Source organism: Canis lupus, chromosome 6 (assembly GCF_011100685.1).
Source record: "Canis lupus familiaris isolate Mischka breed German Shepherd chromosome 6, alternate assembly UU_Cfam_GSD_1.0, whole genome shotgun sequence".
NCBI lineage: Eukaryota > Metazoa > Chordata > Mammalia > Carnivora > Canidae > Canis > Canis lupus.
In genome coordinates this window covers 59,209,787-59,237,290 of record NC_049227.1, presented here as the reverse complement: position 1 = coordinate 59,237,290, position 27,504 = coordinate 59,209,787, and the positions used below count along the sequence as shown (strand labels likewise).

Below are 27,504 nucleotides of genomic sequence, written 5' to 3'. Positions count from 1 at the left end.
TCTGAAGCAGATAACCAATATTTCATTATTGATTAATTGAACTTTCCATAAATTTCTGGAAAATGAAATTTGTGGATTGAGACTAAATTGGAAACTTTCAGGCTTAAGAGAGTATCTGTAGAAGAGCAGTCCAAAAATGCCAGTTATTATACTTTTGCATATGTCCTGACAGTAGCTAACTCAGCCTTTATCGTGTGCAAGAACTGCTCTAAGTATGTGTATATAGTACTTTTGTTTTTCTAGTTTTTATTTTTATTTATTTTTTTTAAAGATTTTATTTATTTATTCATGAGAGACAGAGAGAAAAAGAGGCAGAGACACAGGCAGAGGGAGAAGGAGGCTCCATGCAGGGATCTTGATGTGGGACTTGATCCCAGGACTCCAGGATCACACCCTGGGCTGAAGGCAGATGCTAACTGCTGAGCTACCAGGGATCCCCTGTTTTTCTAGTTTTTAAAAAAAATTAATTTCAGTTAACATACAATATATTATATGTTATATGTTTCAGAGGTGTAAAGGTCAGTGATTCATCAGTTGTATGTAATATCCCATGCTCATTATATCACGTGCCCTCCTTAATGTTCATCACCCAGTTTCCCTGTCCCCCTACTTCTCTCCTCTCCAGCAACCCCCAGTTTGTTTCCTATGATTAAGAGTTTCTTAAGATTTCTCTCACTTTCTGATTTTGTCTTTTTAAATTTTTTTTCTTTGCTTTCTCTATGATCCTCTGTTAAGATGTGGTGTATATATATACATATATATACACACACAATGGAATTCTATTTATCAAAAGGAATGAAATCTTGCCATTTGCAACAACATGAATGGAACTAGAGAATATTATGCTAAGTGAAATAAGTTTATCAGAGAAAGACAGTTATGTAATCTCACTCATGTGGAATTTTAGAAATATATAGTACTTTTAATCTTCACAACAACCCTAGGAGGTAGGTGGTAGTATTACTATAACCACTGCCACTACCCCGCCCCACACCACTGCCGTTTCATAGATGAGGAATCTGAAGCACAAAGAGACTAAATAACTTCGCTAGTTACACAGCTGGTAACTAATCAAGAGTTTAACCCAGATAATCTGGCTCTAGGGTCTAAGTCTCATAGTTAGTACAAATAGGGTTAACTATAGGCCCAGTTCCCACAGACTTACACAGACTTCAAGTATGATTTGTATTTGAGTAATATTCTGAAGAATCGTATTGCTCAGAGATTTCTAAAGTACACTTTTCTAGCACATAAGATGCCTACGTTACTTTTTAAATGATGTGTTGGGGGATGCCTGGGTGGCTCAGTGGTTGAGCATTTGCCTTTGGCTCAGGGTATGATCCTGGGGTCCCAGGATTGAGTCCCATGTCGGGCTCCCTGCGTGGAGCCTGCTTCTCCCTCTGCCTATGTCTCTGCCTCTCTCTCTGTATGTCTCTTATTAATAAATAAATAAAATCTTTAATAAATAAATAAATAAATAAGTGTTGGCTGCACAGGTGTATAAGAGACCTCATGCTGAGAATTGACATTGCCAATGATCTTGCTAAGCCTTAGTTTTCTGAGAGCTTCAGCCCCAAAAGAGACATTGATAAATGCAGAGTCTGATTTCCTTCTTTTCCCAGTTTACAAATGAGAGGAATTCTTCCATGAGTCCCCCAAAGTTAGTCATTTCCTGCTTTGTGATCCCAAAGGCACTTTGTTCAACTCCATATTTTAAGTAAATACCATTTTGCAATTAATCTGTTTATATGTCACTTGTTTCCATCCCCCACCCTTGCCTCCAAGTGAGTTCTTCAAGAGCTGGAACCAGGTCTAATTTTATTTTTGTCTCCCACCAGCCTGGTGACAGATGGATGAATCATGTTGCCTGGAGAGGTTAAGGGACTTGCCCAGAGTAGCAGACCTGAAATGTGAACAGCTTTCATAACTCCCAGCCTGGTACTTATCTCTCATGTACTGCCAGAAATGTTTTCAAATGACTTGGATGCTGCTAAGGAGTTAAGACACAGTTTTCCTATTATGCTCTTCTAGACGAGCTCATTTATAAAACAGTACTAATAATAGTGTTGGTGTTGATGCTGCTGCCGCCGCCACCACCTAAACTGCTAGATCATTTTGAGGATCAAACGAAAAGATAATATTTGTGAAAGCTTCGGAACTGGTAAAACCCCTTCTGCAAAGATATATGTCGCTATTACTCTGGGTGTTATGACTTAATGTGTGATTTGCAAGGTACTTTGGCGTTCATCATCTCATTGACTGCCCATTACAGCCATGCGAAAGGATGTCTTGTTGCCATTGCACAGATGAGAGAACTGAACCTGAGAGAAGTGCAGGACGTCAGCTACAGTCACTAAAGTGGCTGAAGGAAGCGGAGCCCAGCTCTCCTGCTCTTTCCGACACCAGCCACCAGAACTAGGCTGCGGGGTCCTTCAGGGAGGGAGCCCTTGGAGAGAGACCTGCGGGGGAGGTGGGAGCTGGGCTTTCCCAGGACGGGGGCCCTTACCTGTGTGTGTTCCAGGTCTAGTCAGATTTTTTATTTTGTCAAGATGTAGGTCCTGGGCATGGAAAGCTTCCAAAGATAAAGTGAGCAGTTTGATTTTGAAGTGACCAGCCAGAGTTCTGATAGGGCAGCAGCATGTGGCTGTGGGTCCCGGCAGGAGGAGGCTGGCCCTCCATGGCTTTTGTCTCGATGGGGAGTTCCTTACCAGGACTCTCAGAGGAAATGAAGGATGATAAATCCAGCTGCTGCTTCCTGTTTCTATAATTCTAAGATTTATTTTTTTAAAGGGTAGAATGCTTTATTTTTAAACCAGTGGAAAATACCCTCAACCTGTTCCTTGTTACTAGTATTTCCTTAAAAACTAGATGTAGTCACTTGGGCTTTAATGGGTATGTATGTGTGTGTGTTTGAAATTCTCATATTGCTGCCTGGTGTGTGTCTGTGTGTGTGTGTGAAATTCCCATGTTGCTGCTTTGTGTGTGTGTATGTGTATGTGTGTGTCTGTGAGTGTGTGAAATTCCCATGATGCTGCCTGGTGTGTGTGTGTGTGTGTGTGTGTGTGTGTCTGTGAGTGTGTGAAATTCCCATGTTGCTGCCTGGTGTGTGTGTGTGTGTGTGGGTGTGAAATTCCCATGATGCTGCCTGTGTGTGTGTGTGTGTGTGTGTGTGTGTGTGTGTGAAATTCCCATGTTGCTGCCTGGTGTGTGTGTGTGTGTGAAATTCCCATGATGCTGCCTGGTATGTGTGTGAGTGTGTGAAATTCCCATGTTGCTGCTTGGTGTGTGTGTGGGTGGGTGTAAGTATGTGAAATTCCCATGATGCTGCCTGGTGTGTGTGTGTGTGTGTCTGTGAGTGTGTGAAATTCCCATGTTGCTGCTAGGGGTGTCTGTGTGTGTATGTGTGTGTGTGTGAAATTCCCATGATGCTGCCTGGTGTGTATGGGTGTGTCTGTGAGTGTATGAAATTCCCATGTTGCTGCCAGGGGTGTCTGTGTGTGTGTGTGTGTGTGTGTGTGTGTGTGAAATTCCCATGATGCTGCCTGGTGTGTATGCGTGTATCTGTGAGTGTGTGAAATTCTCATGTTGCTGCCAGGGGTGTCTGTGTGTGTGTGTGTGTGTGTGTGTGTGAGTGAAATTCCCGTGATGCTGCCTGGGCTGGCTCACTCTCTATTTTTCAACAGCAACAACAGAAAGAAAATCAATTAAGGCAGATTTTATTGAGCGGGAAGCTGAGATGGAGGATGGTCTCTGATTTGGAGGAGGTCTGTAATTTGTATCAGTGGTATTACATGTCTCAGTTATGCTTGTGCAACTCAAGTCTGGTTTTTCTTCTGCCTGTGACTGTGTTATTGGTGAATAAAAACCCATGTTATTTAAGAAACACACTACCTCCTCAGGTGCCGTAGTTTATGGAAAGTAGCCCTTAGGTATAGATTATTCGGATGTCACTTGCTGGGTTTGTGTTATCTTTGAATTAAAAGTAATAGGTAGGGGGCGCCTGGGTGGCTCAGTTGGTTAAGCGGCTGCCTTTGGCTCAGGTCATGATCGCAGGGTTCTGGGATCAAGCACCACACAGGGCTCTCTGCTCAGCGGGGAGCCTGCTTCTCCCTTTCCCTCTGCTGCTCCCCCTGCTTGTGCTTTCTCACTCTCACACACACACTCTCTCTCAAATAAACAAAATCTTTTTTTAAAAAAGCAATAGGTAGAAATATTTTCTCTAATACCAGTGTTTTTCATTGTCCAGTTTAAGAGTCTGAGAATGTTATAGGGATGCACCAATGGTGCATCTTTCCAGAAGCACCAGAGGCAATTTATTTGGCGAAATAGAATTATAAGAATATAGTAAATGCAGTCTCTCCCTGAGTAAGCAGGTTAGATCTGATGGAGTCCCGTAACCTTCCTGTAGTATTCCTACGGTCATAGCTACAGCAGTACTCTGTTCACACTGGGTAATCAGTACGTATTTTGCAACAAGAACTGGCTGGCCCAAGTGAGTTATTGGGAGTTATGTACTCTTTAAGAAGTACAGTTACAGTTTTAGTAAATGAATTCAGGAGAAAAGGGAAAGCTTCATAGGCTACATCTCAAGAAGGGTTTCCAGAGAATATTTTGTCTGTTAACCACTCCTTCTGAAGATCTGTAAAATTGTGAGACTGTCACACCTGTCGGAGCCTGTCCTGGTGAGTATGCTGCTGACGGTTACAGAGCTCTCCCCTTCCAATCTCAGCTGGCCACTGCCTCGTTGCAGCAGTTTCTTGGCTAGAAAATGAATCTGACACTATTTCTTTGTCTCCTAGCAGTTTGTAAGGATCAGATTAGTTGAAATCCATGCAGGTGCTGTTAAAAGCTGACATGATGATAAAGACACGAGGTAATCCTGTGATTAAATGGCCGTCAGGTTGTAAATTGTCATTTCACTTTTTAGACTTTGCTCCTTGTGTCCTGAGGCAGCCTTTGAACACCAGGGTTGTGTCTCCTTTACTTAGGCATCCATTCTAATAATGCATAAATTTGGGGGGAAATTTTTTTTAAAGATTTTATTTATTCATGAGAGACACAGAGAGAGGAAGAGACATAGAGGGAGAAGCAGGCTCCCTGCGGAGAACCCAACGTGGGACTTGATCCCAGGACCCCAGCACCGGAGGCAGATGCTCAACCGCTGAGGCACCCAGGCGCCCCTGGGGGGGAATTTTTAATTGAGTTGGAGCTAATTTCCAATTTAATAAAAGCTCATGGGGGCAGGTATGGGCTTGGTAGGAGTCAGTCAGATCTGGGTTTGAATCCAAGTCTACTGGAATTCAGCGGCGTGATCTTGGTCATCACAAAATTTCTAAACCTCAGTTTTTTTCTCCATAAAACTAGAACAGTAATGCCTCTGCTCAGAGCGGGGGATGTGACAATTTCTTGGGCTCAAGTGTGTGTTGATTCCTTATCAGGGGCAGTTTTCTTCCCGCCTCTTGTGTATACACAGCGGTGTCCACGTTCTGTGACGGTGGCTCCCAACCAAGCGTGTCACTCGCCCCCCACAGCTGCACACACCACCTCCTCCTCCTCACCCCATCTTCCTCTCCATACTGCAGCCAACGAAACAAGAAGTAAATCAAGCTGCTTTAGGTCACTACCACTCTCCTTAGGAATAATAAATATTTCTTTAACCACCTTCTTCCTTTCAGTGTAACCTGACTTGAGTTCTCTTAATGCTTGACCTTACCAGGGGGTGTCAGTGGGTGAGAGTGCCTGACACTGTTTAGATTACTTGAACTTACAGAGAGCTACTCCCTCATATGTCCATGTGCTGGGTTTTCTTTTCAACGTTATAGGATTTGTGGAATTTTTTTTTTTTTTTTGCAAGTCACCTTTTTTTTTTTGTTTTCTCTTTTTCAACTTTCCCCAGAAAGGCCTCTTTTAAAGTTTTACAACTGGATAAGTAATATGTCAGATAGCAAGGTTAATGTTTACCGACTTAACTGAAGAGAAAAGCAAACAATATATGTCCAAACTCTGTTTAAGAATTTCTGTGGAGTTATGAACTCTTTAATCTTGATACTTGCATTTAGTCATAACAGCGTGCTGCATACTTGAACTGAGTTCCTTGTAGAAATGTGTTTACTGCATCTGTTTTAACTCGATGTTCCAAATAACAGACAGCCGTATAAAAAACACCTCTGTACCTTCTCACCCTGTTCTTTTTAACTTCTAACTCCCAGCTCCTTTCCCATCCTAAAAAGTAAACCCTTCCATCTAACTTCCTTCCCCTTTTTGCTGCCTCAGCCTTTTGTTTTTCTCCCCAGCCAACATTCGAGAAGCAAACATTCTCTTTCCCACTGACTCCTCACCCTCAGTGAGCCAGACTTCTTAATGGACAGTGCTTGGGCTGAGGTCTCCAGTGACCCTCAGCTGCCAGACCGAGCAGTCACTCTTTACTCCCTAACCTCCTTGACTTTCCCCCTTCGGCTTCCAGAGCACAGTTCTCCTCTTTCTCTGACCCCCTGTTCCTTTTCTCCCATTTGTTCCCTAAATGGTAGAGATCCCCAGGATTCTTTGACCTTTTTCTCCTTATGTACTCTCATCTTCCATATACTGATTAGTCACAAATGAGTAATTCTGTCCTGGATCCTTCCCCTGAGATTTAGGTCAAGTGACTCCTGGTAATCGCTACTTAAATGTATTACACACAGGTCCTAGGCTATTCAAGCTGAAAAACTAAATTTACCTGGAAGTCACCTTGACTAGTACAACTTTCATGCAAACTTGCCCTCCTCCAGTCTTTCCTGCCTCCAGTCCAACTTCCACACTCTGGAGAGGATTCTTTCTAAATTGGAGCGCTGATCCCATTGCCCGCCTCCCCGTTCAGACCCTTCAGGGGTTCCTTATTGCCCTTTTGCTAACTTGGATATGACAATGTCATGCTCTCCCTGAGCCCTACTCTTGGAAAAGCCTCCACTCTTTTGTGTTCTGGGAAACCACATAGAAGTACCCACAAATGAGTCAATCCAAATCTATTTCTGGATCCTTGTATTTAAGAGGCGTTTTTGAATAGTTCAAAATTTTATTAATTTGGGTACCAGCTAAACTGCTGTAACAGAGACTCCAAACAGAATGGCTTAAAAGGCATTTCCTTCTCATACAGCAGTCCAGATGTGAGCAGCATGCGCTTGGCAGGACTGCTCTGTTGTGCCTTCTGAGGCTGTGCCCGCTTCCCCGTTTGCCAGCTAGCAGGAAAAAGGAAAAAGGGAGGCCAGAGCAGGTAGGCTTGTCATTATGGAACTTACCAGGAAGTGAGCAATCACCTCTCACAGCCTCTCACAACCAGCTCAGTTACATGGCCATACCTGGTTGCAAGTAAGGCTAGGAAATAGGACTTCTCTCTGGGCAACAGTACATCCAGCTCAACTGAACGGTGACAGTAGCAGGTGTCTGTTACCAAAAAAGTAGAAAGGGAGAATGATGTTGATTAAAAGTCAAACTGGGGAGGAAAAGGATCTCAAACTGGGAGAAAATTGGTGATTTTTTTTTTAACCCATCTGAACCTACCCTGGAAGATTGAGCAATTGCCGTATGTAGTTCATAGGATTCAACACCTCGTACTTTATTTCCTTCCCCATCCAAAAAAGTGTGTCATCCAGGGTTGAGGGCATATACATGGAAAGAGCAGTTTGTAGCTCTCATTCTCAACTAATGCTTTATGGTAAAAGTTTGGTGACAAGACACAGGAGCATATAGAGCACATAATCTCCCTCCAGACTTTTTGTCTCAGCACTTAGATTTTCACATTTGCTACCACTATTGGTAGCATTTCACCTCCATCTTCAGAGCATTTTCTGAAAGGTGATGTTGATATATTCTCTTTCTAAGGGAAATTATCACTCATCCTGCCCTTTTGTATTCTTTAGTCTCAGATGTGTAAACAGACAGCATCCGTCGATGTGTTGCATAATTTGGGTCAGTTTTTCAGCTGCTATGGTGTGGCACACATAACAGAATTGCATACATGTTTGCCAAAATACAGATGCTCTCAGCCCACGTTGCAGGGCACTCCAGCAGCTTCCGTGGTGTTCCATTTTGTGCAGTACAAATATTGTTTTCTGCACATATCTTGGTGGGTAGGGGAATGCTGTTTAAATGGTTTATGTCTCTTTCATCTTTTTAAAAATTTTAGGTTTCTTACTAGAAAATAATTGTAACGTGCAACATCCTACCATGATAAGAGGTCAGTCGTCATCCATAAGGTAGTAAATACTGTCTTGAGATACCAGCTACTTTGAATCAACTGCTATAGAGTGAAATATTTAAGATAGGATGTGTCTACAGATTATTTGCCTAAAAAAAAAAAAAATCTAGGCTTGTGTTTATACATCAGCCTTGCATAACGGCCTCAAATGTTTCTAGCTCATGTGGCCTGTAAGGGTGACAACAACCCCTGGTTTCCATGAGAGAGTTCCAGTTATACCTTATCCTGGCATCCCCTTTTGTTTATCATTTGTCACTCTCAAAAGCTTTCTAGTTCAGGGCTCCCTGGGTGGCTCAGCGGTTTGGTGCCTGCCTTTGGCCCAGGGCGTGATCCTGGAGTCCTGGGATCGAGTCCCATATCGGGCTCACTGCATGGAGCCTGCGTTTCCCTCTGCCTATGTTTCTGCCCCACCCCCTCTTTCTCTGTCTCTCATGAATAAATAAATAAAATCTTTAAAAAAAAAAAGTTTCCTAGTTCAGAGGGTGAACTGTATTTTCACTTTTATTGCATAATACTAGTCTTGACTATCACAGACTTCTTAATGGTCATATACTTACTTTGTTGTCACTTTAGATTAGGATGTGTTAGAACTGTTTAAATAATTCTGGGCAGAATGATGGTAGTGGTTCATGCTTCATCTTTTCCAGAGTACGTAAATAAAGTAAGCATGGGCAGATCCTTAAGCCGTAGGAGGACAAGAACTGTTTCTATCTTTCTCTATTATATAGATACTCTCAGCACTATCATATTACGTAAACCAAATAATTGTTGATAATGTATAATGATGTGAGCCTGATGGCTTCATGACAGTAAAGGTTTCCTGAAGTCCATGATGGACCAGTAAGTTATCTTCAACTACAGATCCTTAATACTTTACCACAGTATATGGCACTTGACAATGAATCAATGGATGATTGAACAGCCACCCTCCATTTTAGCATTAGCAGCGTCTACCTAATGATACTGGTCCATTAAGACAGTACACATCATTATTATTATAGTTCTAATGTGTTGTATGTAGGACACAAATGAGCAAATTGTTTCTTGGTTATAATGATCTGTTTTTACTGGGTTTTGGCTGTCTCATGAGGAAGAAAGGAAAATAACATTTAATCACTCCCAAAAATTATCACACTTCAGATGGATAGATTCTATCACTTAGAAGATTTTAGACCTTCATTTACATCCAATATCTTATACTTTAGTCTGGAATTCTCAATCTGTGCCAGGAATGGGTACCAGATGGCTGAATTATCAGTTCATTTGGGTGGAGCCTAAAGCCCAGGGCCTGATTGTGTTCACCCTCTTGTGTTTACCCTAGGGCTTGTAAAAATGTCCTTTTTTTTCTGTGGACTATGACATGAAATGGATTGAGGAACACCGCTAAGGATCTCTACAATTAAAATAGCAGATGCTTAAATAAATACATTGACACTTGCATATGTTAACACTTTTTTTTTTCAAAAATGTTATCTTAAGCCATTTTTTCAGGGATGAATAGATGTCATGCTTTATCAGAAAGTAAAGACCCCCAATTTTTTTTAAAGATTTTATTTATTTGAGAAAAAGTGAGAGAGAGAAAGAGCATTAAGTAGGGAGGGGCTGAGAGAGAAGGAGAAGCAGGCTCCCTGCTGAGCACAGAGCCAAATGTAGGGCTCGATTCCTGGACTCCAGGATCGTGACCTGAGCCGAAGGCAGATGCTTAACCGATTGAGCCACCCAGGTGCCCCAGTACCCCCAATTTTTTTAAGTCGAAGATCTTCACGTAATCGTCAAAGAAGCAGCTCATTTAAAATAAGCACCATACTGAATTAGAAATTACGCTTATTTATATGTGAGGTAACCATGTATATACAGGTAAGTCATTGTGCCTTCCCCATACAAAAAGGTTCAGGAGCTTTTACAAACTGTAGGCTATTCTATTGTGATTCAGTTTTACAGCTCCACTAATTCTAGGGGAAATTTTATAAATTATATCATCATGATTGTAGCTCTCTATTAAAACTCCACTAATTCATCATAATTTGGTAAAAGGGAAAATACCATTAATTCCATGCACACCTTAGCTAGTAAAGGGTTTCCAGTTAAAGGTCCTATCGGACCTACTTTTCTCGAGATGATACGTAATTTTCACAAGAGCTACACAAATAGATGTTAAGAACGAGAAACAAGATTAAGTAAATTGAATGTGAATAAAACATTTCTTTTATCAGATCCCTTGAAATAGGACAAAAGTGATATTCAGCCAAGTTTACCTGTTTATCACTAATTCTTTTTTTTTTTTTTTTAAAGATTTTATTTATTTATTCATGATAGTCACACAGAGAGAGACAGAGAGGCAGAGACACAGGTAGAGGGAGAAGCAGGCTCCATGCACCGGGAGCCTGACGTGGGATTCGATCCCGGGTCTCCAGGATCGCGCCCTGGGCCAAAGGCAGGCGCCAAACCGCTGCGCCACCCAGGGATCCCACTAATTCTTTTTTTTTTATCACTAATTCTAAAATAAGGCTTTATATTACTTTAGAAGGCTGACCCTTTGGGAGAATTTTGTATTAAACCTAACTAAGATGGTTTCTAATGTATAATGGTTTCTAATGTCAGTGATGAATTACAGAGATTATTTTGTCAAATGTCATTAATGATTTTTAGGAGTTTTGATTGTTTTTAATCTTTGCAATATTTGATTTACGCCTTATTGTCAGAAGTCCCCTCTTTATCTTATTGTTATTGTTTCTCTTCTCTTTTTTCTTCATTGTTTTCTCCCCCTCACATTCTCCAGGGTTTTCTTTAAAGGCTGTCACCTTCCTTAATTTTTTCTGGACATCTAGAGCCCATTTTGGAGAGTGGTTGGTGTGGGAACATTCAGTGAGCATACCTACTATGTGTTCAGCATTATCCTGGACGTCTTGTGTATCTTGTCACAGTGGTATTTTATCCCCACCTCACTGATAAGGAAAATGAAGGCCCAAGTTGACACAGCTAGTGATAGGAGACATTAATTGTGTGTTCATTTTATAGATGAAGTGGTAAGAGGTCGAGATGGGATGAAAACTCAGGCAGGCTAACTCCTTAGCCACATTTTTATCCATTATGCTACCAACTAGTAAGAATTGAAATTGTTGGGATCCCTGGGTGGCGCAGCGGTTTAGCGCCTGCCTTTGGCCCAGGGCGCGATCCTGGAGACCCAGGATCGAATCCCACATCGGGCTCCCGGTGCGTGGAGCCTGCTTCTCCCTCTGCCTGTGTGTCTGCCTCTCTCTCTCTCTCTGTGTGACTATCATAAATAAACAAAAAGAATTAAAAAAAAATAAACTAAAAAAAAAAAAAAAAGAATTGAAATTGTTTTAAATTATTAGTTCAGTAAAAGGAGACTCTAGATTATTTATACATAAATTAGGCCAATTTTAAATTATTTTTGTATAAGTTTAAAGTATTTCATGGTGTTCTTATACTGTTACCCGATATCTTTGCCCCATCTCACTGCCACCCCACTCCTCAGCTATTGTATACTTATAAAATACAAATTCATTTGAGTATTGACCTAAAGAAAACATAGGAAAGAATAAAACTATGCTGCCTTTCCATGTCTCCCTTGAAAGAGCTAATGAAGGTATGTATTTGGTTTTTTACTAGTGTCCATTTTAGTTTATTGAAGAAACCAGTTTTTATTAGCATGAAAAGTCACAAGCTTTGACTGTATGTAGGATTCTTACAGTGTTGGTTTTTAAGATATTATTTATTTAATTGAGAGAGAAAGCGAGGGCGGGAGAGAGCGCTTGAGTGGGGGCAGGGTGGTGGAGTTAGGGAGCAGAGGGAGAAGCAGGCTCCCTGCTGAGCAGGGATCCATCCTAATGCAGGGCTCAATCTCAGGACCCTGAGATCATGACCTGAGCCAAAGGCAGACCCTTAACAGACTGAACCACCCAGGTGCCTCTAAAGTAATGTTTTTCAACTATCTAAGATTATAGATTTTATGCCCTAACACGTGAGGGCTTATATTTCTTTTTCCTTATTATATATAATCTGCTTACTTTTAAAAAGGATCTAGAGGAAAAAAAGGAATAAAGGATTCTGGAAGATATGTGAGGGGGGAGAAAAAAGGATTTGAAGGGCTTAGGAATAAAGATTTAGTTAGAGTAAAATCCTGTAAATGGATGTAAAAGTACAAGGGTATGGAACAATGAGGTAGAAAATTAAAGGAAGTCTAGGGGTCATCCCTTGACACCTTTCTCTCCTTTGCCTTCCTCATCCGGACCATGAAGTCCTGTTGTTAGTTCTTGGACCTGTTAGCTCCTAAATCCTCCATGTTCCTGGCTCCCTCTCTTCTGCACTTAGAGCAGTCTTCACCTTCCCCTGAGTAACCAGTAGCTCCTCTCCTAATCTCACCTCTTCCCTCACTAGCCTGTCCACCTGGCCCGCAGAGATCTTGGAAAGGAGATACAACCCCGATTTTCACACGCCTCCCCTCTCAAGCCCAAAACACATCAGTGGCTCCCTGCTACAGAGACATGTCCAAAGTATAGTGTCTCTGTAGGACGTCAGAATCTTCTACATGGTTTATAGGACCTCATCCCCTCACACCGCACACTTTCTCTCCCTGAGCTCCAGGCTACAGAACCTTCAGTTCCTCAGATGCTCTGTCCTCATTGTCCCTCTCAACATGAAGCCTTTGGACCTTCTGGCCCAGCCCCTCCTCACTCTTTCTCTACACCTTGCCCCAGTCATGACTTCCCTGATCTTGCCAGCTGGAGGAAAAGCCTCATCATCTGCCTTCACAATGGCATACAGAGGAACATCAAGATCTGGAATCCTGACACTGGGGAGCTCTCTTTAAGGAAAAAAGCACAAAATTAGAAATATAAAAGTAGGCACAGGGCCTTGAAAGGGGCCTGTGGAAGTGAGGGGTCCCAAGGCTTACTCCTCTCTCCCTGCAAAGTCAGTCTGCCTCTGCGTGGTCCTCTTCTCGATTGACCATTTTATATCTTCAGATATGAATAGTTCTCTCTCCTAGACTGCACTCTGTGAGAAAGGAGGTATGTCTGAATTTGCTCACCAGAGTTTCTCCAGGAATTTGCATCACGTTAACACTTGAGTACCCAGATCTATTTCATGGATGGAAGGATGAGGGAGTAAGTAAACAAAGATTCAGGCTAAGGGTTAATGCTTACAATGCCTTTATAAAATTGAGCTGAATTTCCTGGAAGCCACAGCTAAGTGGAGAACACACAGATTCCATTGTTCTTATATCCGTATGTCATGAAAGGCAAACTTCTCTTAGTACCTAGTAGTAAAGAATTTTTATGGGGTTCTTTATATAAAATGCCTTATACAACACAGGGAGTAACAACAGCAGCTTTCACGAGCCCTTCCCACGTGCTGGGTCCTTACTCAGCACTTCGATAGTGGTTACTGACTCCAGCAAACTGTGCACACACAGTTAGATACGGTCAGAACATCTGCATCCAGAACGTGTGCAGAAGGGCGGAAAACCCCATGAGGACAAGGAGAGGGAAAGACTGAGCTTCTGGCAGCTTCCTCGTCTCCGGGAGTCTGCCTCTCTGGAGCTCCTTCCTGCTTGGCCTTTTTGTACCACCCGGCCGTGTGCTAAAATGGTGCTCTTTCACCTCTGTCTCAGAGGTCCCTTGACTTATCACCTGTCCGCCATCAAGAATCAGCCCTTGGGCTCTTATCTCCTGGGGAGGGTGTGCCCAACTTACCTCTGTCTTCCTGCAGAATGTTTACTTCAAAGCCTAACTGCATGCAGGTGGTCTATCCAGATGAATTACCTTCAGAATACCCGGTTAAAAAGAGTTGTATGGTAGTGTCCATCTGGACATTGAAGAGTTCCTGTCAGGGCTGATCATTTTGACTTTGGCATGATCGATGGTGCTCTTAGACGTCACTGTAATTAACAGCGACAGTAAGTGGCTCACAGGTTCAGTGCCTTCGCCCGCTCCTAGAATGCTGGTATTGGTCACCAGGATTCATTCTGGTACAGACCTTTATTAAGGTTGTTTTTTTTTTTTTTTTTTTTTCCCCTATGTCATGCCCTGGGGACACAGGGCATGCAGATAAAAGAAACCCTGTTCCTTTAGGTTAGGAATTCAAACCCAGGTAGGGGGAGAAAAGGAGGCGGACAGACGGAACTTGCAGTTCAGCCAGGGTCCTGAGCAACCATTGTCTAACTCTACACTCGTTTCTAGTCCTGATTGGGGGGTGTCCTAACGAACTGCCAAGTAGCCTTTTTAACATTAACTACATGTCCAAGGTAGAGTGTATTAATACCTGAGTATCTTTTCCTGACTTTGAGAAGTTTTCTCACAGCTAGTAAAATCAGCAGCCGGCAGGGTACTCAGGGGCTTTCTAGCAATCTGAGCCAAATCAGGTATAAGGGCCAGTAGGCTCCCAGCTGTCTGTTTTCAGAGCAGATACCCATGGGTTTGTGATGAGGAGGGCTTTCTGCCCCGAAGGCAACACTTGCTGGGAGAGAGGTGCTCCGGGGGTCAGGGAGCTCCATTCTGGTTCAATTTCCTTTCTCCAGTCTCAGACATGTACCATTCATCCTCTGGAGAAGCAGTATTAGAGGTCAGTAAACTTAAAAAGAAAATGGTCAGTTTTGGTCTAAGACGTCTGTCTTATAGGTGGGAAGAATTTAGAAACACAAACAGAACTCCCCTTAGAAATCCCACTGGCTGCCTGGCAAACTGGGTGAAGTTAAGATTAGAAGGATTTGACCAAACATGCCTTTCGGAGCGTGGGATGTCTTTCTCTGGAGCCTTTAATTAAGGCCCATTAGCTGTCAGCTCTTTTTCGGGGCCAATCAGACCATCGCCCTACCTCTTTCTCTATCTGTGCTTCCTCTAGGCTGCTTTCTCAATAAGGCCAGCTACTCATTTATCTTACTGTTATTTTCCTCTTTATCCCCAGCACCTGTATCTAGCACATAGATACTCTGTAAATACTTGTTGAAGGAAATGTAGTTTCTCATAGAGGGTATCCTAAACCAGGCCTGTAGGTGCCCAAGGGTCTGTGAAACTCTGTTGGCCTGAGTTCCTGGCCAAGGCAATGCTAGTGATAATTTGTAAAAGAAACTCTGATGTAGTATGAAATGAAATGTGGAAGCCATTGATTTAGAGGTCCTTTTGTTCTATGGATAAGATCTCATTTTCTAGCTTTCAAACATGGGCCTTGACTTTTAGAATTAAGAGCTAAAAGACAAGTCAAGAAAATACATAATGATGTATGAAAACATTTTTGTTAATTCCTGAGATATTTTGCCTCAGATCTTCTAAAATGTATTGAGAGTTCTATTTTTTAGCTTTGAGGTAGATTTTTCTCTGTGATTAGCGGTACTCTAGAGATAAACTCCAAATAGGTACTAAAATACGCTTTGTGTAAAGTTGTTTTTACAGCTCACAAGTTCTGAATTTTCTTATGTCCTCTTCTTTCAGGTGTTAAAAGGATTTATTGAAAGCTTTTGGAGGGGTGCCTGGGTGGCTCAGTCAGTTAAACATCCGACTCTTGATTTCAGCCATAATCTCAGGATTGTGAGATCAAGCCCTATGTTGGGCATGGAGCCTGCTTAAGATTCTCTCTGCACCTCTCTCTACTTAAAAAAAATAAAAAAATAAAAAAATAAGAAAAGAAAAGAAAAAAAAAAGCTTTGGGGGTTAGTAAAATGGATGGATTTTGCCCAGTCAGTGAAATCTGATTTTAGTAGGTTTTATATGGCCAAATGTTTTGTAAAATCAAGGGATAAGTTCCTAAATGGTTTTTTTCAGTTATTTTTGAGGTATTTAAACCAAAGTAATATTAAAAGAAAATTATTATTTTTTTAAGGTTTTATTTTTAAGCAATCCTTACACCCAACATGGGGCTCAAACTTACACCCAACACGGGGCTCAACCATGAGATCAAGAGTCCCATGCTCTACTGACTGAAAAATCAGAAATAAAATTCTATTACTAAAAATAGAATACTATCTTTAAAAGAAAATTTTAGGGAACCTGGGCAACTCAATCAGTTGAGCATCCAACTCTTGATTTCAGTTAAGGTCATGATCTCGGGGTGGTGAGATCAAGCTGCACTTCAGGCTCTGGGCTGGCCATGGAGCCTACTTAAAATCCTCTTCCCCTCTCCCTCTGCCCCTCCCCCATCTTAAAAAAAATGAAGAAAATTACATATAATCTTTTAAGAAGGAGTAACACCAAGTGAGTTGTATTTGTATATAGAATTATATTAGCTAGAATATCTTGCATAATTAAAACACATAATACTTATTCATTAATAACTTTAATTAATTAATAAATTAATAGTTAATACTTCTATAATACCAGTAATTCAGAGCTCTGTTTGAAAAAATTGAAAAATTGAAACATTCCTCCTCTCTCATTTTACATATGAAGCATTTATTTTCTTTAATCATATGAATTTTTCATGTCTGTTTGGGTGTGGCATGTGTGTGCATTTATGCCCAGGTGTATGGATATATGTGTTTACATGTATCTGTTCTTTTCTGATGCATTATTGTTCACCAAAGTCCATCAATTTCCCTCTTTCAGTTCTAGTTCAAAAAACTTTCTCAATTTCCATGAGAAGTGTGTGCTTATAGAGAATGTTAAGCTGATTTTCATATGTACCATAAACAAAGAAGCCTTGGAATGTGAAATCCTCATCCTCATAATGTAATTCTTTAAATCCTTTGCAATAGACAAATTGTAAAGGAGAACCCAAAGAATGTAAGAAATTAATACTGACTAAATGTACCTTCCTCAGATTAAAGAAATCCACTGATAACCTTGTGTATCTATTCTGAGTCCTGATCAAACCTTAAGCTATGGAAGTTAGGTACTGGTCTCTCTCATTGCCTTGACTTTCACATTAGAAAGTTACTTGAGAATCATCATGTACTTTACATGAGTATGAATATGTATTTAATATACTTTGTATGTACTTGTATATGTGAAAAGCAACTTCTATTTCCTCAGTTAATGGTTAAAACACTTCCTGGGAGGTAGAAAGTTTTTACTCAGTTTTTGATGGGTAAAATAGGATAATAGGCACATTTATTGACATCATGTGTTTGAGATAAGAGCTAGTCAGTGGCTGACATGGCAGGAAAGTACTGGTTTCCTGCCTTATGGCCCAGACACTTCTTTAAGACTACATTTAAACCATCCATGCCTTGGTTTGTTTCCATCTTGTGACCTATGAAATGTGCTATCTGTATAGGAGCATTCTAGACTAAGAATGGGATAACATTAGAATTATTTGTAGTATCTCTAACATCTAATTTCTCCCATGTCTGCATGCCTCTGCACTTGGTATTTCTTCTGTCAAAATTGTATTTCCTACCTTCCCCACCACCCCATGACTGTCTGTCTCCTTCTGATCTCAGCCTACAAACCACCTCTCTGTGGAGTCCTCCCGGTTATCAGATGCAGACGATTGTCCTGTCCTGTGCCTCCCGTATTTTGAATGAACCTGGTCAGGGCAGTTTTCTTACCGTGTTGTAATAGCACACTTACTGCTTGTCATCCCCAGTAGACTGGGAAGTTCTGGAGGGCAAGGACTAAGTTAACACCATTTCCGCATTCCCTCCATGGTGCCTGACTCACGGTTTTCTTGAATTCAGAGCACATGTCATGAAAGATCACTGGAGGGAAGGTGATGCTTACATAATTTCATTCCTCTGTCTCTTCAAAGCCAAGGACAATGGTCAGAAGTTCCCCCTTCAGCAGCCAACCTTGGCCAACAACACCGCCATTGGAAGACCGCGTGATAGAGAATGAGATGTGGAGATGAAAGATTCTGTTAGCCATGTCATTTATTAGCCCAGGGAGGTCATTTACGCTTTTTGTGCTTCAGGTTTCTGCATACTGGTAGGCAGTAGCAGTGCCTCAGTCACTGGGTCACTATGAAAATCAGCTGAGGTATTTTATAGGAAAGTAGCTTGCAGGGTGTCTAGGTGGCTCAGTCAGATAAGCGTCTGTCTGCCTTTGGCTCAGGCCACGATCCTGGAGCCCTGGGATCCAGCCCGTGCTGTTTCTCACCCTGCCCCCTTCCCTACTCATTTCTCTCCCTCACTCACTCACTCTCAAATAAATAAAATCCTTTAAAAAAAAAAAAAAAAGTAGCTTGCAAACTGCAAAGCACTGCAAACATGAGAAGTAAAGGAGAGAGGCAGTGTAGTCTGCTAGAAGGAACATGTGGTTTGGCCTTTGATGATATTTTTCAATCCAGATTCCACCACTAATTATTTGATTTCCACAACTCCTGCAAGCCTCTTTCTTTATCTGTCACGGGAAAATAACAACACTGTGGCAGATTAGAGTAATGTTGTGAGGGTTAGATGGAATTTGGACAGTGTTCACTGGCGTTCCATCTGTGCACACTCAGCTATTCCCAGCCAGAGCTTTTGCGCGTGGTATATTCATACCTCTTTGTACTCCTGGGAGACTGGGGCCCTCCTCTCAGGCCGGGGAAGAGAGTCAGCAAGGGGAGGCTGCCAGAAGAAAGTATGGGCTTCCCTGGCCTCTGACCCCAGCCAGACTGTGCATTGCCTTGGGCTGTGGGAAGGCGAAACCTCAGTCTGCTGACGCTGCACATTCATAGGGCAGGTGTGTGTGCTTTTATCATTTCTTTCTGAAACCATCTATTGAAGTTAAAAACATATACCCAAAAAGGCACACAGCATAAGAGTACAGATCATATTTTATAAAGTGAGCAGACCCATGTAACCAGAGTATTCATTCCCATTGATGCCTGATACTCCACTTTGTGAATATACCACGTTGCGTTTTTTCATTCTAGTGGTGCTAGCTTCCAGTTTAGGGTGATTGCAAATAGTGCCACTGTGAACATCCTTGTACATGTCTTTTGATAAGAATATATATTTCTCGGAACGCCTGGGTGGCTCAGTGGTTAAGCAAATGCCTTCAGCTCAGGGTGTGATCCTGGAGTCCCAGGATCGAGTCCCACATCGGGCTCCCAGCATGGAACCTGCTTCTCCCTCTGCCTCTCTCTGTGTGTCTTTCATGAATAAATAAATAAAATCTTCTTTAAAAAGAATATATGTTTCTCATGGGTACCGATGGAATTGCTGGGTCATAGAATATACACATGTTCAGGTTAGTAGATATTAACTCAAAAGTTTCCCAATATGGTTTTACCATTTTACTCCTACCAGCAATGTTTAAGAGTTTCGATTGCTCCACATCCTTACCAGCACTTGGTATTATCTGTCTTTTTAATTTTCGAAATTCTGGTGGATTTTATAATATTGTGCAGCAATTTGGAAATAGAACTGTTCCCTCAGTCCCCAAAACTTGAAACTCCAAACTTTCATATATTCATTTTCAGGAATGCATCTTGCACAAAAGCAGATTATACCAGATATAAAGGTGTTGTGTTTAAGATTTTATTTATTCATGAGAGACACAGAGAGAGAGAGGCAGAGACACAGGCAGAGGGAGAAGCAGGCCCCCTGTGGGGAGCCCGATATAGGACTCAATCCCAGGACCCCGGGATCATGACCTGAGCCAAAGGCAGACGCCCAACTACTAAGCCACCCAGGTGCCCCAAGATGTAAAGGTTCTGTTGCAGTGCTTTGCATGAGGAAGGAAGGCGACACAAAATAGCTTCCATCATCATCATCGTCATCATCACTAAATGCCTTCCCTGTTCGTTAGAAGGGAGAGAGTAGGTCACTGTGGATCAAAGGTGAATAATAACGCATAGTCTCTGCCCAAAAGGAGCTTTATACTAGATGAAGAGACAAATACGAGATTATTACAGATTATTAGGCCATACAATAGGAGTTTGGGCAAAGAGGTCATACTTGAGCTGGTTCTTGAGGAATAAGTAGGAGTTCACCAGAAAGAACAAGGGAAGTGAGCTGGAGGAGATGGCAGGGGCACAGAACCCTTGGCAGACAGCGACAGAGTATATAGCCCAACCTTGCAGGCTGGTCTCTGTTGCTCAGATGTTGTTACCCATGCTGGGATGTGGGGGCTGAGCTAGTGAAGGGTCATTGTGAAGTTAGAGTCCTCTCACGCTGTGTTCTCTGTCCCCACCTTTTGACTTTTTTCCCCCTCCCTTGGAAGAGTGATCGACCTCCTCTTCTCTCCTGGAATCAAAGCCTGTCCTGAGTCCAAGGTGCTTTAAAACCACAGATGAAGTTTTAACAGCTACAGAATCCTTTTACAAGGATCCCATGGTTTCTTTGCTCTGTGATCCTTTAGCTGTTTACTTTTATGCAGAAGCCTGTCTTAGAGTTTTTATTCTTGAACTCCTTGAAGTTGTAGTGTGGTGGCATTTAAGCTTAATAAAATGCTCGTCTGCCCAATACCATATGTAGAGAGTGGTTCAGTGTTCTTGAGGAATTTGGAGGAGGAGGAGGAGTGTGCTGAAGATGATGATCAAGAGCCACATAGTCTTTCCTTGATCAAGCACCTGCTATGTGCATCAGGCATTGGTCATATGGGAATAAGGAGGAAGGACATGGTCCCTGGCCCCATTGAATTTAAAATCTAGTGTGGGGAAAAAAAAAAAATCTCATGTGGGATCAGACAAGTAATCAGTTGGTTCCACCACAGTGTGACAAGAGTAAAGAAAAATCTTATTAGAAAGAAGTATTATGTGCAAACAATCCTGGGTTTTTTTCTATTATTTATACCGATGGCCCTTTAAGACAAGACCATGGTCCTTGAGTGTGACCATATGGAGTTCTTTGCCGGGAAGAAACCTGTGAGGTGTGTTCTGCAATCTCTATATGTGAAATAAGAGTCACTCTGTAACCTGTGGCTCAGTGCTGTGTCTTGTGCATTCTATATAGGGACCAAAGAGCTCACGTGACGTGTGGTTGAACTATTTCTTATTTAGTTGGGCCCACTGTGCATTCCAATAGCCTTCCTTCCTGCTTAAATTCCTGACCACTCATAAAACCAAACACACAGTGAGATACAAGAGCTCAGAATAAAGGGATTCCAGTGGGAATGTTGTCTCCCACTCCCTTGGTCATTTTTAAATAAAGACTGGGTGCCAGGCATTTCATACTTAAGCCCAGAAGTCTAGAAATGTGATTTCTAGAGATTTTTCACAAAATATAAGTACAACGGAATAAGTGAGATGCATTTGGAGTTCTTGGGCTTACATTTACCTAGTTACATAAAAGATATTTCACATTAAAAAAAAAACCAAACTACAGATATGAGAATTGCTATTATAATTGAATAGAATTATATTTTATAGGTGTATATGGAGAGTTTCAGAAGAAATAAGACGTGGTCTAAAACAGAGCAAGCAGAGTCAAAAATACTGATACGACCACTCTGTTTTGTCATCCAAGGGAGACACTAGTAACTAGTCATGTAACACTTTCCTGCTGAAACGGGAGTCAGCCTCAGAATCCCTCTCAACACAGCATTCCATAATTAGATAAAAATCTATCTTCTTTCCTTTATTTTAAACAATAATGTATTCCCAGAACATTAGGTATTTGCCTGACTTTTATCTGTTATTTTCACTAGCTTTTCAAAGAAATACATCATTTTATATATGAATATTGGAACCTGGGAGCATTCCAAGAAAGTAGGCTATGATAATGTTACATTTCAAGAAGTTGAAACTTCTGAATTCAAGACGATAAACATTTATTTCACATATGTGATTACAGAAGCCCATTCCAATTACTTGCCCTATAAACATTGTGTTTTTCTTGGTTTCTTCCAGAATGATTGTCCTTGGTACTTTTATTCTTTGTAGGAATAGTTTCAGGACTAAAATGCTGCCAACTGTCAGTGAATGGTGACGACATTCTCGGGTGTCCTGGTACTGGAATTCCCTTCATTGCTGGGGTCTCCTGCTTTGGTAGAGGTCAAAGGTCTTGCCCTGACCTATTTCATCTTGTGTCACTGATTGTCCCTCCTGTGTCTCTGGCCCTCTTTTCATACCACATGCTGTTCCACAGGTACTACATCCAAGGCCAGACTTTCAGCTATATATAACCGATAAATCCCAAGTATGTATACTAAGGGTCCTCTTAAACTCTAGACCCTTAGGGGCACCAGGGTGGCTCAGTGGTGGAGCATCTGCCTTCGGCTCAGGTCGTGATCCTGGGATTCTGGGATCAAGTCCCACATTGAGCTTCCCATATAGAGCTTGCTTCTCCCTGTGCCTATGTCTCTCATGAATAAATAAAATTTTTAGACCTTAAAAAAGTAAACTCTAAACTCTAATTTTTGCTGTCCATGGCACATTTCCACCAGAGTGATAATGTAACGAGGTAACAAATACTTATGGCCAGAAGGTGTGCTAAGAGCTTTATAATCAGTGCTTAATTGAGGCTTTCCAGTAACCCTCAGAAGTAATCATCCCCATTATATAGATGGGAAACAGGAAGGCTTGGAGAATCATACCATTAGTAAGGGGTAAACCAGAGTCTGGTACACAAGGCTTATCGAAAGTTTAATTAGTATATACAGACGTTTCCATTTTGGCTTGTACAAAACAGAAATCATCTCACTTCTCTCCCTAAAACTCCAGTCTTCACTTTAAACAAGTCCAGTCCACAGCAAATACCATCTTGTTCAAGGTCCAGGAAGTACAAGTCTTTCAATTCTACCTCTAAAACAGATCTCAAAAAATAAAAATAAAAAATAAATAAAACAGCTCTCAAACTTTTCTCCTCTAACCCTTGTAGGCCATCAGCAAACTGCCCTTATGTCTCACCTGCAAGGCATCTTTTATTTCCCACCGTTTTTTGTTTTTTTTTTTTTCTCTCTTTTCTTGGGCAAGGAGAGAAAAGCTCCTATGACAAAGCACCATTTTTCTCATATGTGTTCCTTTTATTTTATTTTTTACCACACCTATCGTGGATAAAAAGCTAGGATGTGGAGGAGAACATTTTAGTTTGGAGCAAGTAAAGAATTTTTTTTCATTTAATGTTTTTCGCTTGCATCTTTGTAATGATGTTCTTTTGTTTTCTTATTCTCCAGGAATGTTTACCCTTGCGGAAGTTGCTTCACTTAATGACATTCAACCAACTTACCGAATCCTGAAACCATGGTGGGACGTGTTTATGGATTACCTGGCTGTCGTTATGTTGATGGTAGCCATCTTTGCAGGAACCATGCAACTTACCAAAGATCAGGTGGTCTGCTTGCCAGTATTGCCATCTCCTGTAAATTCAAAGGCACACACACCACCGGGAAATGCCGACGTTACCACCAGTATCCCCAAGATGGAAGCAGCCACTGACCAAGACCGAGATGGGCGGACGACAAGTGACATTTCCTTCGGCGCATCTGCTGTGACACCTGACATACCTCTCAGAGCCACATATCCTCACACAGATTCGACAGTTCCAAATCAGGAGACAAAGAAAGAGAAGAAAGATCCAACAGGCCGAAAGACAAACTTGGATTTTCAGCAATATGTATTTATTAATCAGATGTGTTACCATCTGGCCCTTCCGTGGTATTCTAAGTACTTTCCATACCTTGCTCTTATACATACTATTATTCTCATGGTCAGTAGCAACTTTTGGTTCAAATATCCCAAAACATGCTCAAAAGTAGAACATTTTGTTTCAATATTAGGAAAGTGCTTTGAATCTCCTTGGACTACTAAAGCGTTGTCCGAGACAGCATGTGAAGACTCGGAGGAAAACAAGCAGAGAATAACAGGTGCCCAGACTCTACCAAAGCATGTGTCTACCAGCAGCGATGAAGGGAGCCCCAGTGCCAGTACCCCAATGATCAACAAAACGGGCTTCAAATTTTCAGCCGAGAAGCCTGTGATCGAAGTCCCCAGCATGACCATCCTAGATAAAAAAGATGGGGAACAGGCCAAAGCCCTGTTTGAGAAAGTAAGGAAGTTCCGTGCTCATGTGGAAGACAGTGACTTGATCTACAAACTCTATGTGGTCCAAACATTTATCAAAACAGCCAAATTCATTTTTATCCTCTGCTATACTGCAAACTTTGTCAACGCAATCAGCTTTGAACACGTCTGCAAGCCCAAAGTGGAGCACCTGACCGGTTATGAGGTATTTGAGTGCACCCACAACATGGCTTACATGCTGAAAAAGCTGCTTATCAGTTACATATCCATTATTTGTGTTTATGGTTTTATCTGCCTCTACACTCTCTTCTGGTTATTCAGGATACCTTTGAAGGAATATTCTTTCGAAAAAGTCAGAGAAGAGAGCAGTTTCAGTGACATTCCAGATGTCAAGAACGATTTTGCGTTCCTCCTACACATGGTGGACCAATATGATCAGCTGTATTCGAAGCGCTTCGGTGTGTTCTTGTCAGAAGTTAGTGAAAATAAACTTAGGGAAATTAGTCTGAACCATGAGTGGACATTTGAAAAACTTCGGCAGCACGTGTCCCGCAACGCCCAGGACAAGCAGGAGCTCCATCTGTTCATGCTGTCGGGTGTGCCCGACGCCGTCTTCGACCTCACAGACCTGGATGTCCTAAAACTTGAACTGATTCCAGAAGCTAAAATTCCCGCTAAGATCTCTCAGATGACCAACCTCCAAGAGCTCCACCTCTGCCACTGCCCTGCAAAAGTTGAACAGACTGCTTTTAGCTTCCTCCGAGATCACTTGAGATGCCTTTATGTGAAGTTCACCGACGTGGCTGAAATCCCTGCCTGGGTGTATTTGCTCAAAAACCTTCGAGAGTTGTACTTGATAGGCAACTTGAACTCTGAAAACAATAAGATGATTGGACTCGAGTCTCTCCGAGAGTTGCGGCACCTTAAGATTCTCCACGTGAAGAGTAACTTGACCAAAGTTCCCTCCAACATTACAGATGTGGCCCCACATCTTACAAAGTTAGTCATTCATAATGACGGCACTAAACTCTTGGTACTGAACAGCCTTAAGAAAATGATGAATGTCGCCGAGCTCGAACTTCAGAACTGTGAGCTGGAGAGAATCCCCCATGCCATTTTCAGCCTCTCAAATCTGCAGGAACTGGATTTAAAATCAAATAACATACGCACCATCGAGGAGATCATCAGTTTCCAGCATTTAAAACGACTGACGTGTTTAAAATTATGGCATAATAAAATCGCCACCATTCCTCCCTCCATTACCCATGTCAAAAACTTGGAGTCGCTTTATTTCTCAAACAATAAGCTCGAATCCTTACCGGTGGCAGTGTTCAGTTTACAGAAACTCAGATGCTTAGATGTCAGCTACAACAACATTTCAGTGATTCCGATAGAAATAGGGTTGCTTCAGAACCTACAGCATTTGCATATCACTGGGAACAAAGTGGACCTTCTGCCAAAACAGTTGTTCAAATGCGTGAAGTTGAGGACTTTAAATCTGGGGCAAAACTGCATCACCTTCCTGTCCGAGAAGATCGGTCAGCTGTCCCAGCTCACTCAGCTGGAGCTGAAGGGGAACTGCTTGGACCGCCTGCCAGCCCAGCTGGGCCAGTGTCGCCTGCTCAAGAAAAGCGGGCTTGTTGTGGAAGATCACCTTTTTGACACCCTGCCACTAGAAGTCAAAGAAGCATTGAATCAAGACCTCAATATCCCCTTCGCGAATGGGATTTAAACGGAGACGATTGCGTGCACATCCGCGTGCAGACCGAACTTCCTAGATGGCAGACACTCACGTACCAGTTATTGCAAGATAATGCATTTTAGGAGTAGATACATCTTTAAAAATAAAACACAGAGAGGACGCATAGAAGGCTGATAGAAGACGTACCTGAATGTTCCATGTTTGTAGTGTTTTCAGTCGTTCATTTCCAAGTCTTTTTTCTTTTCTTTTCTTTTCTTTTCTTTTCTTTTCTTTTCTTTTCTTTTCTTTTCTTTTCTTTTCTTTTCTTTCTTTCTTTTTTTTTTTTTTCCTTTGGGGAAAGGGAAGGAACGATCATAATCACTAATCTCGGTTTCTTTTTAAATTGTTTGTAACTTGGATGCTGCCGCTACTGAATGTTTACAAATTGCTTGCTTGCTAAAGTAAATGATTAAATTGACATTTTTCTTACTATACCACCTTTTTGGAGGTGTCTTGATTTACTTTGCCGATTATGGTGCAATAGTGCTTTACCTCAGACCACATAAAGACATGTCAGGTCCCAACCTGTTAAATTTGGGTTTGCTGAAATACTGATTTTCTTCCTGTTTTAATAAGCACTTCTTGTGACATTGGGCTAGGGCTACTACTTCTGAGAACCCTATTTTATCGATTTTACACTTTTGAAGGCCTGGAACACAGTAAAGCTGTGTAGGTGGTGAGAGGAGGGGAGGTTATTTGTTCATTTTTGAAAAAAAAGAAAACATCCCTCCCTTACTAATAGCTGTTTTTCCATAGTCTGGAGTTATTCCGAGACACATTTTTCTATCAGTACTATAAGATTGCCAGTAAATAAATGTTTTTTTTTAAATTATAACCAAGGCAAAATTTTTTTTCAATTAACTTATTCATTTGAGAGAGAGAGTGAGCATGCATGCACAAGCACAGCAGGAGGGACAGAGAAAGAGGGAAAGAATCCCAAGCAGACTCTGTGCTGAGCATAGAGCCCGATGTGGGGCTCAGTCTCATGACTGAGATCGCGATCTGAGCCGAAACCAAGAGTCAGACACTTGACCAATTTACAACAACCCAGGTGCCCCGCAAGACAAAATTTTCAGTGGCTTAGTGATTAATGCTTTTTGATATATCAACATTCAAAAGATAACCCAAAATCAAAGCAATTATTATTAATTTCTTGCCCTTTTCAGTGTTGGGAAAAAATAGGACTTGTGGTTCATCAAATTGGAAACCTGACTTTATTCGTTTTAGCGATGGGCTATATTTCCTGTGTTTCCTGTGGCTAGGAGGGATCATGTCCAGGGAAATTCTGGTGGAATATACTTTTTAGATGATGGTTTTCCTTCTCTAACCTACAAAATGTCCAAATCCAGCTCAGAAAACAAAGAGGTTCCCTGCCACCTGTTTAGGTATTGGTCAGCAGGTGTTTCTTAGCCTTTCTGCAGATGTGTTTTTTTCAAGAGAAGAGGACTGTTCGCCACTCCGGATGACAAAGTACTGTCCTCTCTGTATGAGACTGGACTCATCTAATAAGACGCTGGAGGGGCACCTGGCTGACTCAGAAGAGCGTGCAGCTCTTGATGTCGATTGTGAACTTAAGCCCCATGTTGAGTGTAGAGATTACAAAAACAAAATAAATAAACTTAAAAAAAAAAAAAAGACATTGGACATTCTCTTGTCACTCCTTAGCATGACTTGTAGGATTTTCGCA

At 41.6% G+C, this 27,504-nt stretch overlaps 1 protein-coding gene across 7 annotated transcripts in view; it reads left to right on the top strand.

Moving 5' to 3' along the window:
• The window catches only part of LOC119876388 (volume-regulated anion channel subunit LRRC8D), a 112,956-nt gene extending 86,705 nt beyond the window's left edge, over positions 1–26,251 (top strand). For all 7 annotated transcript variants that reach the window (XM_038541438.1, XM_038541433.1, XM_038541434.1 and 4 more), the window contains one exon: positions 23,230–26,251. In XM_038541438.1, coding sequence (XP_038397366.1) covers positions 23,232–25,808 — 2,577 coding nt within the window. In that variant the 5' untranslated portion in view covers positions 23,230–23,231 and the 3' untranslated portion in view covers positions 25,809–26,251. The remainder of the gene's footprint in view (positions 1–23,229) is intronic.
• The last annotated feature ends 1,253 nt before the right edge of the window (positions 26,252–27,504 follow it).